This window comes from Bubalus bubalis, chromosome 12 (assembly GCF_019923935.1).
Source record: "Bubalus bubalis isolate 160015118507 breed Murrah chromosome 12, NDDB_SH_1, whole genome shotgun sequence".
Classification (NCBI taxonomy): domain Eukaryota; kingdom Metazoa; phylum Chordata; class Mammalia; order Artiodactyla; family Bovidae; genus Bubalus; species Bubalus bubalis.
In genome coordinates, this window is record NC_059168.1 from 89,296,008 (window position 1) to 89,312,406 (window position 16,399).

Genomic DNA, 16,399 nt, shown 5'->3' on the forward strand with positions numbered 1-16,399 from the left:
GTCAAGAATCTGTTAGTCCTTCAAAGGCAAGTTCTTCTGTCTCTGCCTAAAGCTACACCAGAGAATCCACACTCCTGGGAGATGATAATATCTTAGAATTTTAAAAGCATAAATAAGGAGCAGTGTGGGAGGGCTGGGGTCAAAATCTAACTCTTAAGAAATTAAAAATCAAAAAAAAAAAAGTAAAAAGGATAATGTAATGAACACCCACACACTTTTCAGCTAAGTCAAAAATAAAAATAAAACCTGAATGCTATAGAGCTCAGTTATATACCTAGCGTGTGAAATAAACATCACAGGCAGGGCTGAGGCATCTCCGAAGGGTGTCCCCTTCCTTCCCTCGCCCTGCCCCCCACTTTCCTAGAAAGTAACTGACTTTGTGGATCTGATGTGCACTGCTTCTAACACATTTACCAGGTATATTATAATAAACTATGCAGTGTGATTTATGGTAATATATTTGCAGTATGTTACAATACACAATATATACATAATACTTTTGTTTAGAGTGGATCAAGAAAGGAAATATACAAAAACGGCATGATGGGCAACACAGGAGTCCAGCATGGCAGACCCATCCCACACCGGCTGCCACGTCCTACGGGATGGCCAGTTCTCCCAGAGCCCCTTTCTCACTGCACTGTGGGGATCACAGTCCTGGCAGACTTGGGAGCACTCGAATCAACACCTGCATGGAGAGAGCAAACTGCCTGGCCTATTCGTAACCCAAGGGGCCCAGTTCATAGCACATCTAGAGTGAGACTTCCACCTCTAGACAGTCTGTCCATCTCCAGTTCAAATTTAATGGCTGATTTCTTAACTGAATGACCCAAGCAACTGACACTCCTCTAATAAACACACACACACACACAGAGGGCAATTTATTCCTCCATTTGACAAGCTCCTAACAGTCTCTACTATGTCAGACTTGATGATGCAAACAAGAAAAAAATCTGTATTTATAATATTAATGTCCTAAAGTCCTGGATAAAACAATTGAGTCTACTTTTCTGAAACTTCCAAAACTGATTTCTTTTGTATAAAAATCTTAAATAAATACATGTTGAAAAAAGCAAGATAAAAAAGTCCCGTGAAGGATTTTAACCCTCCTTTCAAATGAAGAAAAGGATGCCCTGGTAAGACACAGGCCTAAGAATTCACCACCGGAGACCAGGGCCCAGGGCACCCTTTGGGCAGCGGCCACACTCCTGACCATGATGCTCGGCTTCCCACTGGATGTCAGCTTCACCCCTAAACACACGGCTGCGTGATGCCAGAAAGGAGGAGTGGGTTGTGAAAGCTCCAGTAATGAGTGGGAATGGCCATTTAAAAATGACTGAGGGCCCAGGAAACAGGAGGATTTGATGCTGTCTGGGGTCTGGCCACATCAACAGCTACTCTCTCTCCCAGGACCCGGGCACAGCAATCTTCCACACACACACAGATACACAAGCCTGCAGTCAGTACGCACACCTGCCTACTCCCCGTAATTTGAGTTCCCTAAGAGTCTGTGATGTGGGTGAGTGCAGGCACAGAGAAGAGTATTCTTTGTCGGGAGAACAAATCCATGCACCAATGTGTACACACACACACACACAAACCATGTACATGCACACACACAAACCATGTACATGCACACACACAAACCATGTACATGCACACAAATCATGTGTACACACACACACACAAACCATGTGTATACACACATACACACACAGAGATATTTTGCTTAAAAGCAGTTGCTCCTCAGCAGAGTATCCTCTGGGGTGATTCCCACCTTCCAGGTCAGCTTGAAGACCTGAGGTCCAACCGGAGTGGGGCAGGGCTGTTTTCAGGGTTGGGGAAGCTCAGCAACCCCCTGCCTTTGACTCTTGTCTGCCTCCTTGGATTGGCCTCCACTCAGGCAGGATCGTCCCACCCACGGACCATGCTCCCAGAAAGGGAGGAGTGGGTTGCTCCCACAGACCTGCTGAGCTATTGCCCCCAGAACATGCTGGAATCTGCATCCCTAGTGCCCGTGACTGTGATCTCATCTGGAAACAGGGCTTTTGAAGATGGTCAGCTTGAGGTCACCCTGGACTTGGGGAGGGGGCTAATCCAATGGCTGGGGTCTTCACAGAAGCAAATGTGGACACAGACAGAGAAGCAGACAGGGGAAAGAGCATGAGAAGATGAAGACAGAGACCAGGGGGCGGCCTGCAAAAGCCCAGGGCTGCCCGGGATGCTGGCAAAGCCCAGCTGGGAGGGCGGCTGGCATGGGCCCACGCTCGGGGTTCTCAGGAGCCACCTTGCTTCCTGTGGACCATGGGCCCCTGGCCTCCAGAAGCAAGGGAGAAGACATTCCCATTGCTTCAGTCCTGTTTGTGGGGCTCTGTTGTGGTGGCCCTAGAAAGCTGATGCACCCCGACACACACAGCTTTAGAATGAAGGCCCAGAGCTTTGTGGGCTGTGCCTCCCAAGGGGGGACCCCTGAGTGGCCGTCCAGCCCCAGCATGCCCATCAAAGTCCTTGTGCTTGCTGGACTGGGCCACTCCCTCATTTCTGCTCGGCCGATGCTTCCTCAACTCTAGACCCAGTCCACACACCTCACCCTCCCTACAGCCCTCCCTGACCACCCGTCCTGGCCGCAGTGCCACAGGACAGCCGCCAGGACCCTGGCCACACCTTGCCCTGGTCTCTGACCCTCAGATCGGCCTCCCTCGATGAGGAGCCCCCGTGAGCAGGGACACCGTGTCTGCAATGCCAGCAATGGGTCACCCACTCACAGAATACTCTTTCCTGCACCCGCATCTCCAGAGTCTAAGGATGGCTAATATTTATTTTTTAATTACTTATTTTTGGTCGTGCTGGGTCTTCGTTGCTGTGTGGGCTTTTTTCTGGTAGCAATAAGTAGGGGACACTGACTCGCTGTGGTGGAAGGGCTGCTCATCACGGTGGCTTCTCTTGTGGTGGAACGTGGGCTCCAGGGCGCCTGGGTTCATCCGTTGTGTCTCCTCGGCTCAGAGTTCGGGCTCAGCAGTTGTGTCTTAGATGCTCCATGGCACGTGGATCCTCCCGGACCAGGGATCGAACCTGCATCTCCTGCATTGGTGGCGGATTCTTTATCACTGAGCCACCAGGGAAGCTGAGGATGGGTTTTAAACTGTAGCCACAGGACAGGTAACTAACTGCCTTTTCCTAGCCTTTCATTTTATGTTAATAAGTGAAGTATATATATTCTTCCAGGAAATTTAGATGAAGCAAATGAAAATCAAGGTGGAATACTCAAGAGTTACTAATTTTTTCACCTATTAAACTCAGCATCCACGTTTCCTCTTTTTTTCTAGCAATGACAGGATGATCACTGATTCTTATGATGCTCCCATAAACTTCGGTAGTTTTTTTAAGTACTTGTTTCCATGGATGGAGGCAGAGAACGGAGGCTGAGGTGCTTTCTGATGTCATTTTCCTGGAGAAGGCACAAGTGTGGGATCCACTTACCCAGCACCCAACATGATTTTGGCTTCGAAAGAGTTGAGAACCTTCCCAAGAGAGAAAACCTCAGCATATACAGATGTGCCTCAAGGGTATCACGCTAAGTGAAATGAGTCATGGACATTGAGACCCAAAGACTGTGTGATTTCACTTACTCGTGGAATCTACAAAACAAAAGCAATGAGCAAAGAAAGCAAAGCAGAAATAGACTCAGAGTTACAGACAACAATCTTGGTTACCAGAGGGAGGGGGATGGGGGATAGATGAAACATGAGAAGGAGATGAAGAGGCACACACTTCCAGCTGTAAGACAAGTTCTGGGATGTAATGTAACATAGAGAATACAGTCAGTAAGACTGAAACATCTTTATACGGTCACAGCTACCATGTGACAAATGATTGCTGGTCTTACTGTTGGTGATCATTTCATAATGTATAAAAACACTGAACCACAATGAAGTACACCCATAACATTATCCTACTGCATGTTAATTATAACTCAATTTTTTTAAAAGCTGTGTTCCCAGTGGCATAAGGACCCTCTCCCGTCCACCTCCAATCCTCACAATATTTTCAATCTTCAAGCCAGCAGTCAACTAAGAGTGTAAGAAAGAGGGAGCCAGACAGGATTTACAAAAGTAACCTGTATTCCAGCCAAAATATCTTTAAAAAGAAATCCCTTCGAAAGGGGTGGGGGACAAACTACATAAGACACAATACACTTAAAATATGTATTGAAATTACAAATCAAACTTGTCTATACGATTCCAAAGTACAAAACACGACATTAAAAGGCATTCGAACAGCTCTTTTATACATCACAGTGTGAGTGGCACGAAATGTACTGACATTTCAGAAACACGAACCAAACTTGTTTTGGTTTTCTTGTTGTTTGTTTTTACCACCACTTGTCAAATGCATAATGTATACATGTGCATGACTCATTCATGCATGTTCTTACACAAGAGTAGAATACACCCACGGTAAAATGAGCACGAGATGAGGGAAAGGTTGGGTACCTACCCCTCCCTGAAGGCTGCTGGAATCTCGGAAGACAGAATTGTGCAAACTAAGGAGGGATGAGCATGGGCTTGGCGCCCCTAAACAGCAGGCTCTCTGGGTCGGGACGCAGCAGTCATTCTGCTTTCATGCACCCCCTTCTTTCCAGCTGGCATTTTTTGATAACACCAGTCACAACTCTTCATTTTGTTTCCTTTCATAAGGGCTTGGGTTAATGATAAGGAATAAACAAGCTTTGGTATTTTTGAGAGACCTTCAGGAAGCTTTATACATGCAAATGTTTTCCCTTGATGATTTCACTGTGATTTATATATACATAGACAGGTATTTATTAATCAATGAGAATCTGAGAAATAGACCAAAAAAAAAAACCCACCCTGGTTCTTTCTAGTACTCTCATTTTTAAAGACAACCAAGGGAAAACACTCTCTTCTAATTTGCAAAATAACTTGTAACTTTTGGGAAACAGGTGAGAAAGATAAAATCATCTTGGAGTAATTTCTGCATATCTGATAAGCCCCTTTCCCTGGGTCCTATGTGCTAATCAGGAATTGGTCTGGTTCTTAAACTGGTTTTAAGAAACAGTATCCTGTAAAGAGAATCTGTTCCCCTTTAAAAAGATGCCAGAGGGAGCAGACGTCGTTCCTTAGCTCCCCCCGGGGGTGGAGGAAACACTGATGGGCCAGCATTCGGGCCTTAAAAGTTTCTCTTTATGCTCAGGTCCTTGGTCGGTCTCTGCTGAGTGATCATCTACAACGATGCCCCTGAAGGCGCTGGTCCTCGGTGACGATGGTAAAGCTGGGCTGGCCAGGTTACAGGACGCAGGGCGGAGCCAGGCTCAGAGCCCAGGCATGGCCAGTGAAACCTCACTGCGCCGTCCGTTCCCAAAGGACTCATATTACCACACCCTCCGTCACCCCCACCTGGCCAGGGGCACTCAGCCATGGTCCATCTCTGTGTTCTCCTTCCCCTCCCCACCCACTCCAGAATTAAAGGCCTCTAAATGAATCAACAGATGTGTGCTTCCCACAGGGTCAGTGTGAACACCACCTGTCAAAGGTCATCTTCAATTACAGCCACATCCACAGTGTCAAACACCCAGGCTTTCCTGGGAGTGACGGCAAGGTCAGAACCCACAACACGGGCCATCTTCCCACATCCTGTGCACACCTGACATCAGGCCCAGTCCATCCTGCGTCCCCACGAACAACAGGGACGGCGTTCCTCGCTGAAAGGAGAGGAGTTGGATGGTGATGCTGCACGTCTCCAAAAGGATCTCAACGCGACCCTGCCGGTGTCTTTCTAGGGAACAGACAGCTTTATTTTTGCTTTTCCTAATCACACCGCCCACTCTCAGGCAGGCTTGATGTAAAAACTCAGAGCAAGCAGATGTGACTCAGACCCCGGGTGACCCCAGAATCCCGGTGTGTTCTACCTGGGTCGCACCATGAGCGTTGAACTATCAGGGCTAAAGGCACAGGGCTGGCAGGGGCTCCGTGTGTGCACGGTCTACCCAGGGACTCCCCCAGGAGAACAGGCGGCCCAGCCTGCTAGGAATCAAAGGGCCTGAGCTCTGGCCCAGGGAAGGCAGCGTTTCCAACAGCTCTGGTCCCCACCTTGAAGGAAGGGGCACTACTGCCTGGACCCCTGGAGGCGACGGGCAGCAGCAAGTACAGACAGGCTGACCTGGGATGGGGAGCTCTGCCCCGTGGACCACTGGACATAGGCTGCGAGCCTGCTGTCTTCCATGAGGACTTTAAAGGGCATTCACAAATTGCAGTGAGCTCTCAAGCCTGGGCCACCAAGCTCCTCTTCAGGCCCAGGGCGCTGTCGCTCTCTCCAGAAAAGCCATTCCCCACCCCCAGACCTGCCTGACCCTGATGGCAGCACCTCCAGCTACAGAGACTCAGTGCCCGGCTTCATCCAGGCAGATGGCCCCGGGCGTGTTCTTATCGTTAGTGAGTTTTCAAACTGCAGTTACATGGAGGCTGTTCTGCACATAATTTTGACACAGACTGGCTCCCTAAAATGGCTTCAGTTTCAAAAAGAAAATGAATCCTAGAGCGAAAGAGTGATCCTGTTTCTCCTAAGCTGATTAAATGTTAACAAATAAAAGTCATTTCTCTACCAGAAGGTAATCGAGGACCTGAGATGGATACACAAACGCAGAAGTCAAGGATACAAAACACCACCACGCTGTACAAATGTGCCTGACGTAGGCAAACAGCAGAGATAAAAGACTTCATTTTCATTTTACTCTTTCGTGGAATGCTTAATAAGTTTTTAAAAAGTTCCACCATGATAAATCCACAACGATCGCCTACTGTGTTTAAAAGTCCTAAGCTGGATGAAATCAGCGTGCTCTTTAAAAGCCACAGTAAAGTCCACTGTCTGTAAAGCACACTTTGCCCAAAGTTAACTTATGGAGCCCGGTATGTGTTATTGATCCGGGCATCCGCCTGCCCTGGTCATGGTCACACACAGCTGTAAAAGATCGAGTGGTAATACCCCCTCAATCAAAACAACTCAGTGAAGCGGAAGATTTTTTTCAGCAGGGGCAGTAGGGTAAGCAGCAAGACTTGGAACTGTGTAAGAGAGATGATTTCTCCAGAATAACTCAGTCATTTCAAAAACTGAACATCCAGAAGCTTGTGCCCCAGCCCCCTGCCAGGAAGCCCTTCCCCCGGACTTCAGGGTCACTATTCGATTGGTTTCATCTGCTTGAGGGGACTGACGCTGCAGCCAAACCACAGGGATTCTCGACAAAACTATTACCAAGTAAAACATTTGGTTTCTGAAGACATGAAAAAATATTTGCTGATCCTTGGGTGAACAGAGAGGAGCCCTGTGAGTCGAGTTGAATCACCATAGAGAGGAAAACAAAAGGCAAACCTAGGGTGGAGATGTTCCTTTAAATGCATCAGTATGTTTAAAGAAATGCAACTGTTTAAAGACACGGGAAACACGCTGATAACAGTATACAGCGTACAGCAATCCCAAAAGTCTCCACAAGCGTCAAGAAAAGACACAAAGAGCACACAAGGCTTCCTAAATCTCCTGCAAAGCGGCCGAGCCAGAAAGGCCATTTAACCATAACTTCTTAAAACCGCACATCTCAAGAGAAGGCATACAATGGTTTTGATGCACCGTGTTGATTTTTCACTACTCGGTTGGGGGCGGGGGGGGGGGGGTGGGGAAACGCCTTCTAAAAAGGATTTTACTAAATGCCATTAGTAATAAAAACAGTTGTCATAAACAGAGTGCTTTTCTCAAGTCAGAACACTCGGATTCTGTCTGAAGTGGAACGCGATCCTTAAAGGACTTCTCTCAGCCACGAGGAGGCGCCAGCTCGAAGCCAGGGAGGAGACAGACTGCACTCTGCATGAGAAAGTCCCCTCGGCAACATCGGAGGGTCCCGGTCCAGCGGGACAGGGAGAACGCCGCCAGGGTGGGGGGCGCTCCGCACAGCACCTCCCTCGGTGAGTCTGCAGAGACCCACCCTGTGCGACGCGCCCCATCCACGCCAGCCTTGCCTCCCCCATGCCGGGAGTGACCACACCTGGGGCCTCGGCCGACGACCTGACATCAGTCCCTGGAATCACGGCGTCCTGACGTGACACTGTGAAGCTCAATGGGGCACATAAGGCAAGAGAGATGTTTAGTGAGAGGGGGACAGCGGGGTGGGGGGGGGGAAACCTCGCTTCCCGCAGGCGGGGGTCCTGCTCCAGCATCACGCCATTCTCTAGGTGGGCAGAGGGTCGTCGTCACCTTTACTGCACTTGCACTTGCAGCAAAGTACAAAGGGAGTGGCCAGGAGCAGGAAAGGGGAGGCCACCAGGAGCAGGAGCCCAAATCCGGCAAAGATGCCCACGACCTGCAAGAAGGAAACAGGAGCAGAGCGTAAGGGGGCTGGTCCATAGGTTCCACAGTGTAAGTATGAACCACACAGCCACCCATTCAGCCATCATCCACCTACCCAGCCATCCATCCACCCACCTATATCCATCCATCCACCTATATCCACCTATATCCATTCATCTATCCATCTATCCATCCATCCATCCATGCATACATTCACCTACACCCACCCATCTATCCATCATCCACCCACGTATATCCACCACCTATCCAGCCATCCATCCATGCATCCACTCATCCATCCATCCATTATACACACAACATCCATCCATCTTTCCATATGTCCATCATCTCTCCTTCCACTTGTCCATCCATCTATCCATCTATCTACAACCTGTATCATCCATCCATTCATCCATCAACTCATTTATTCACCCACTCATCATCTACTCACCCATCCATCCATCTGCCCATAGTTATTTCCCTTCACTTCCTTCCTTTCATTCTCCCTCTCTTTCCCCCTTCTTCCTTTTCCTTTCCCTCCTTTCATCAAAGTAACCAAACATCCATTCAATTATAGATTCAGTTAGCCATCAAGCATCCTCTGAGCCCAGCACTGTATTAGGTGCTACAAACACAGAGGTACATAAGACCTTGGTTCTCAGCTACCACCCAGTCTGGGGGAAAGACAGCATGATTACAGCTGATAATAATACAGTTTACAAAAGCTGCTATCAGGTTCCAGGTGTAAAGGAGACCCGCAGCCGGACACGTACATGAGCCATGGGCAGGAGAATGTGCAACAGGAAACGGCTGAGATTATAAGGCTTACGAGGAGACGGGTGGTAAACAGGAATGACTGGGATAAGGCACTCCATGTGGGAGAGCAGAAAGGCATACATAGGTGCATTAGGGAGGGACCAGAAATGGTGCAGCATCACCAACTCAGGGGACGTGAGTTTGAACAAACTCCAGTAGATGGTGAAGGACAGGGGAGCCTGGTGTGCGGCAGTCCATGGGGTCGCCAGGAGTCAGACAACAGAGTGACTGAACAACAAGACTTGTGCTATTCCTGGAGTTTAAAGTCCAACATGTACTGTTAGAAATTTTGATTTGGTTTAAAACATACGTTTACCCCGAGAGTTGAGTACATAGCAAAGGAAATAAGCCTCAAGTGTACGTATGCTGTCATTCAAATCAGGGAGGGAAGCTGGACAAAGAAGCTGGGAGGTTACCCCTTACCTGGCTCCCTCCATCAGCTGCTACAGCAGGAATCTGAACTGAAGGTGGAGTTCATCTGCCACCTAGTGTTCAGAGTGGTAAGTACGCAAACCCAGGGGCTCGTGGTTCTAATTCTGACTCTGTGTTCACCTCTCTGGGCTTCGTGCTAAGTCACTTCAGTCATGTCGGACTCTTTGCGACCCCATGGACTGAAGCCCGCGAGGCTCTGCTGTCCGTGGAGATTCTCCAGGCAAGAATACTGGAGTGGGCTGCCATTTCCTCCTCTGGGGGATCTTCCCGACCCAGGAATCGAACCTGCGTCTCTTATGTCTCCTGCCTTGGCAGGCAGGTTCTTTACCACTAGTGCCACCTAGGAAGCAGCTTTCTCAATGATAAACAAATGAAGTAAAACATCTCTGAGGGTTAGTATCAGCTCTGAAATATGACACTATGCTACAGCATCACAGCAGGGTGAATGAAAGTGTCCCGTGACTTCTGATTTTACCTGAAAACTATCACAGGTGCATGCACACACCTGCACACACACACACATGCACACACACACACACACACACATCACATGGTGTTTATAAATTAGACTGTGCTCATGCTAAGAGTCCATGCTTTCTGACGAGCTGGCTATGTCCATTTGTCTGAACTTAACGTCAGTAGTGCAATTGTGAGGTCTGAATTCAGATCACACTCATAAAATCACACGCACAGCTATTTCAGAATACGCAAAACCCACAGGAAGGCATTGCTGATCTGCAGGGCACCTTGAATCACCTCAGCCACTAGGAACACACTCTCATTCTCCAGGGAGCCAAGGACTCTTGAATTAAAAACAGACCAAAACCCTTGACCAGATGCTCACATTCTTGGTCAATAAGACACCTTCGCTTTCACTCAGTCTACCCTGTCTCTTTCTCGGAGTGCTGTCGAACCAGCTAGGTTACCCGATCGTTCCCAATTGTGATAGTGAAACAAAGCAGGACCCTAAAGGTCCTCGCCCCCGCCCTATGTCCTTTGTCTGCCTTTTGTCTGCAGAAATACTTTAGCCAAAGAACAAGTTTGATCAGAGAAGTGAGAATACACAGAAACAAAGGGAAACAATCAAAGGAGACCAAATAACAACAGTTTAAGTCATTAAGCAAAGTCAAGGACCTTCAGTTCCTCCTCAAGGGCTAGAGATAACATTCCGAGCCATGTCCTGTGAGCTGTCCTGTAGATACTGAACCCCCCACCTGGTGGAGGAGTTAATTACATGATGACTGGATTGCAGTCACGACATGAGCTGCCACAGTTCTGACAACTGTCCTCAAGGAGATGGGAACAAACCAACCCTGGAACTAAAGATTAACTGTACTTAGAACAATCAAGATGACGCTGGTCAGACCACCGATGACCAATGTGAAGGTGACAGAGCTGACTGTGCCGTTTCTGCCCCCTCCTTCTGTCTATAAAAGCTCTTGTCCCCTGATTGCCGAGGGTGGGGGGAAAGTCAGCTTTTGGACAGGTGTTCACCCTTCACCCTCCCACCCCACCCTATTGCCAGCTTCCAAAATAAAGCAAACTTTCTTTCCAACCAACCTGGCCTCTTTATCGGCTTTTGAGCAGCGAGCAGCCAGGACCCACTTCCATTATAAAAGGAGGAAACAGGTATAGTCAGAAGGAAGTCAGCTAACAGAAAAGAATGAGACAGGAAGCAAATATCTCACAACAAAAATCATCACTTAGTGAGCATCTTATAAACATGTCAGACAGAAATGATATACTGTGGGGACAGAGGATAAAGAGGGAATCACGTGAAACAAGGACCCTTCACCCCAGGGAGCGGTTAACCACTCAGACTGTTTCTCAAGACACCCACTCATCAGGGCAGAGCCTGGTCTGTGTGACCATCACCAAGCTCCCAAGCACAGCCCAGAGTCTCTGCCTTCAGAAATGTCCAATATGGGCATATGGGATGAACCGGGCCAGTGGAGTCCGGGAGGATCTGAGTCCTCTCCCCTAGAGAGAGTTCTTCAACACAACTCCAGGGCTTGGTAGCAGTAAGCCAAGTCAAAGCGATGGTAGAACGATCAGAACACATTATGTTCATTGAAACTGGGCACTGAACACAGCGTGAATGTTGGCCACATCATAGCCTGAATGCTCGGAGGTCAGGTCAGAGAGGCTGTGTCTGGGGATACAGGGGGCTGCTCCCACATCTCTTCCCAGCTCTGCATGCAATGGCATCATCACCTTGGCAGCTTGAAATGGCTATCCCAGGAGAGTTGACACTGCAGAAGAGACCAAAACTACAATGTAGCCTGCCCACTGCCCCCGCCCCATGGCCAACTGGTAACAGTTCTCAGAACACTGGCCGCACGTGTGTGCTTCAAGGCAGGGGATGGATGAGTTCAGAGGGCCGGCAGCCTGCCTGCTTTACACTGAAGGTGCCTCTGCTCAATTTCACCAGCCCTGAGAGGGGCCTGAGATCAGGGGCGCGTCCCTCGTCCACGTGGCTCCAGGGGTTGCTCGGAGCTGGCACTGAGCATTTTGTCCCTAGAAGGTGCTGGTTGATGAGGCCAAGAGGAGCTGGTGGGAGGTGTCCACAGGCTTCTTCCTCAACAGTGATGGAGGCCGGGAAGCCCTGTCCAGGTTTCTGTATTTCTTCAGGGCCTGTTATCCAAGTGCCTGTTACCACCTCCGCTCACGACCCCAGAAACACAAGACTCACTCCTGAGAATTAACAGGCATGAGGGCTGAGGTGTGACCACACAGCCCAGCCTTGTTATCGGACAGGGTGACAGTTTCCACCGGCACTCAGGTGCTCCTGGGAAGCTCGCTGTGACTCCAGCCACGTGGAGACACGGGAAGGAGAGAAAACAGCTCCTTGCTCGGAAACAGGGTCTTTACAGAGATTGCTGTTGTTGTTGTTCAGTCTGACTCTTTGCGACCCCATGAACTGCAGCACAGCAGGCTTTCCTGTCCATCACCAACTCCTGGAGCTTGTTCAAACTCATGTCTGTAGAGTCAGTGATGCCATCCAACCATCTCATCCTCTGTCGTCTCCTTCTCCTCCTGCCTTCAATCTTTCCCAGCATCGGGGTCTTTTAAAATGAGTCAGCTCTTCACATCAGGTGGCCAAAGTATTGGGACTTCAGCATCAGTCCTTCCAATGAATATTCAGGGTTGATTTCCTTTAGGATTGACTGGCTGGATCTCCTTTCTGTCCAACAGTCTCTAAAGTGATTTTGGAGCCCAAGAAAATAAAATCTATCACTGTTCCCACTTTCTCCCCATCTATTTGCCATGAAGGGAGGGGATTGGATGCCATGATCTTAGTTTTTTGACAGTTGAGTTTGAAGCCAGCTTTTTCACTCCCCTCTTTCACTTTCATCAAGAACCTCTTCAGTTCTTTACAGAAGGAATCAGGTTAAGATGACATTCCCAGGAGGGACCCTAATCCATTGCAACCGGTGTCTTCACCAAGAGGGACGTCTGGACACAGAGACAAGGTGAAGTGCCGGAGGGACACACCTGTGAACCAAGGATCCAGGATCGCAGGGCCCCACCTGGAGCTGGAAGAGGCAGGGGGACCCTCCTGCAGGTCCCAAGGGAGAGAGGCCCTGCCCACACCTCGACTTCAGCCTCCTGGCCTTTAGAACTGCGCAAGAGTCTGTTTCTGTTGTTTGGTGTCTTATTCCAGTGTAGAGGGGGCGGGGGAGCCCTGGAGCTGGCCGTGCTGGCCCGGAAGGCAAAATAAAATGCAGCTTAAATCCGCTCTCACAGCGAGGTCAACAGACTGGCCCTCGGGCTGGATGGAGTTCACAGTCCATTGTGCTTTTTTTTGTTCTTACAACTTTATGGAGCTATAACTTACATACCTTACAACTCAGCCACTTAATGCCCAATTTATGGGGTTTTAGTGCACTCAGAACTGCCCAACTTGCACCCCAGTCAATGCCACCCCCTGCTTTTTAAAAGCGATTTCCTGGAATGTAGCCACGGGCCTTTGTTGACACACTGTCTGTAGCACCGGCCTCGCTACCAGGCGGAGAGGACAGTTGCAAAGCCAGACTGTCTACCATTTGCCGGCCAGAGACCCGTTGGCCCTGCCACGGGGTCTGCAGTGGAGATCACGGGAGAAGCACAGTTACAGGCAGCCTGTCTCTGTTCCTAGGAAACCCCTGAGACTCGGTTCCTGCGACTCCTAGATGGCCTGCCTCGGGGCTGTGCTGAGACGTGCTGAGAACATGGCTGGAGCCCACTGAGACTCTTCCCTACCCCAGGAGCTGGCCTGCACTGATGCCTGCCTGCCGGTCCCCTCAGGGGCTTCCCTCCACGCCCACAGCACACCTGAACATCATACCATGGCCTGCAATGCCCATGGGGTCCACCCTGATCATCTCTGACCACTGCTACCTCCTCCTGCTCTATCCGCATGGACCTCCATGCCACACTTCTGCCCTTCGGCCCAACGCTATCCCCTCTGCCTAGACTGTCCCCCTGTATGAACTGTCCCTCCTCTGGCTGAACAGTCCCCTCTCCCCTGTCCCACCTACTCCCACCACCAGCTCCCCATCACTCAGTCCTTGGCCATAGGCACCACCTCCAAGAAGCCTTCCAGGCCGCACCATCTAAAGACCCCTCCCAATCACCCCTCCCCTACAGCTCAATTCACACCCTATACTGCTCCTGGCTCACTGTCCCTACAGGAGATGTGCAGCCATAAGGGAAAGCTCCATTGATCTCCTTCACCAGAGTGTTTCCAACTCTTAGAACAGTGCCAGGCACACAGGAGGAAGTAAACATCTGCTGAAAGTATGAATAACCCCACCGACCAGCTGCCTAGACATCACCATGCGGGGACCTTTCCATCCCTTCCCTCTCATCCCTCCCTATGGCTAACGCACTCACCCAGGGGGCCTCTATGGGAAGCTCTTCAATAAGAGCCAGCAAGGACGGACCATGCATAGTAGGTCATGACCAAGGCCAGGAGTAGGCACAAGCAATCAGATGTCTGATGTTGAAGAACCACCGTGTGTTAAAACATGGGGCGTATTCATGTTAGGTCAAGAATCTGCCTGCAATGCAGGAGACCTGGGTTCGATTCCTCAGTCAGGAAGATCCCCTAGAGAAGGAAATAGCAACCCACTCCGGTATTCCTGCCTGGAGAATCCTATGAACAGAGGAGCCTGGCAGGCTATAGTCCATGGGGTCGCAAGAGTTGGACATGACTTAGCGACTAAACCACCACCACCACCATTCGTGTTAGGCAGGCCTATCAAAAGCATAATCTCAGTCCAGGAAAAACTCTGGCAGCTACCGCATTTACTAGCTGTTTTTCTATATGGGAGATCTTTGATCGCCCGGCAAGTCTTCTGGAAATGACACACACAGGTCCTGTTTCTCTCTTTCTCTCTGTGTCTCTGTCCCCGAGATCAAAACCCCAGGTGCGCCGCCTCCTACCTGAGTCCGATGCCAGATGACAGACGCCCTGGAGTGGCCCAGCTTGTTCCTGCAGGGCCCTTTATCATAATGGATCAGGAGGAAGTCGTCCTGCGGAGGGAGAGAAAGAACAGGGGTAGATGGGATGGCACACTCCACTCAGCGCGTCCTGCCTGCTCCTGAGGTTTGCAGCAGACTGTCATGTTCCCTCTTTCCTTTCCTAATATTTAGAACTAGAGTTCCTATCTCACACATCCGATTGAGAAGAAAGAAAACCGACTGACTGATTCTGGCTGGCCATCCCAGACTCCTCTCTGCTGAGTGCTCCAGAGTCTGAGTTCAAGCACGGTGAGAATTCTTTACAGGAAAGAAGCTGCTTATCTTTTTGAATTAATACAAAGACTAATTAATACAAAAAATTACTTAATACAAAAATGAATACAAAAAACTAATTAATACAAAAATACAAAAACTAATTAATACAAAAATACAAAGACTACACTTTTTCAATAAATGGTAAAGACCATGTTGTTTATACCTGTGCATTCCCCAGAATAAAAATGTAGAATTATTAAAACAAAGAACTAATTAATACAAAAACTAATACAAAAAACTAATTAATACAAAAATTACTACAAAGACTACACCTTTTCAATAAATGGTGAAGACAGTGTTGTCTATACCTGTGCATTCCCCAGAATAAAAATGTAGAATTATTAAAGAAAGTTATTCCAAATAATGGAGGAGGAAATGGCAACCCACTCCAGTATTCTTGCTTGGAGAATCCCAGGGACAGAGCAGCCTGGGGGGCTGCCGTCTATGGGGTCGCACAGAGTCGGACACGACTGAAGTGACTTAGCAGCAGCAGCATTCCAAATAAACCGTATTTTTAAATGAAAAAAAGAAAAAAACAACACTCAAAACGAGGGAACACGGACAACAGCAGAGGAAGCAAGTTCATGGGAAGGGACTGCAGTCAACCCAGCCTCCTGGCCCGCCTCCCTTCTCCTTGACCGAAGGCTCACAGGCCACGAGAGGGAGCACTGCTCCCACTTCGGCCCCCGTCCAAGCCTGGCTCCGGCTCCAGGAATCCGCGCTGATGCAGGGCTTCTGAAGAAGTAGGTCAGAGGCTGGGCCGCTCTGGGAGCCGCCAGCAGCCCTGGGGCTGAGCTTTCTTCCCCGGAGTCCCTGCCTTCCCGGCTTCCTGCTGCCCTGGCAGAATTACTCCCAGATGAGATGACTTCCGGTGTGTGTACGGTCCATCCTCGGCCTGTAGCACCAGCCTTCTTGCCTGGAAAGTGCTTCTTCTCTGCTCAGACCAGAAAACGTTCTCACGGCTCAAGAGCTGGCAGGAGACCAGTCTTCCGTCCACAGTTCACCCGACTGTCTA

The 16,399-nt window shown here is 49.3% G+C and overlaps 1 protein-coding gene across 5 annotated transcripts in view; it reads right to left on the minus strand.

Annotated features, from left to right (window-relative positions):
- Window positions 1-4,100: 4,100 nt before the first annotated feature.
- The window catches only part of RNF144A (ring finger protein 144A), a 132,108-nt gene continuing 119,809 nt past the window's right edge, over window positions 4,101-16,399 (minus strand). For all 5 annotated transcript variants that reach the window (XM_025261608.3, XM_044926289.2, XM_025261607.3 and 2 more), the window contains 2 exons: window positions 15,031-15,120; window positions 4,101-8,368 (listed from right to left, as the gene is read on the minus strand). In XM_025261608.3, coding sequence (XP_025117393.1) covers window positions 8,237-8,368; window positions 15,031-15,120 — 222 coding nt within the window. In that variant the 3' untranslated portion in view covers window positions 4,101-8,236. The remainder of the gene's footprint in view (window positions 8,369-15,030; window positions 15,121-16,399) is intronic.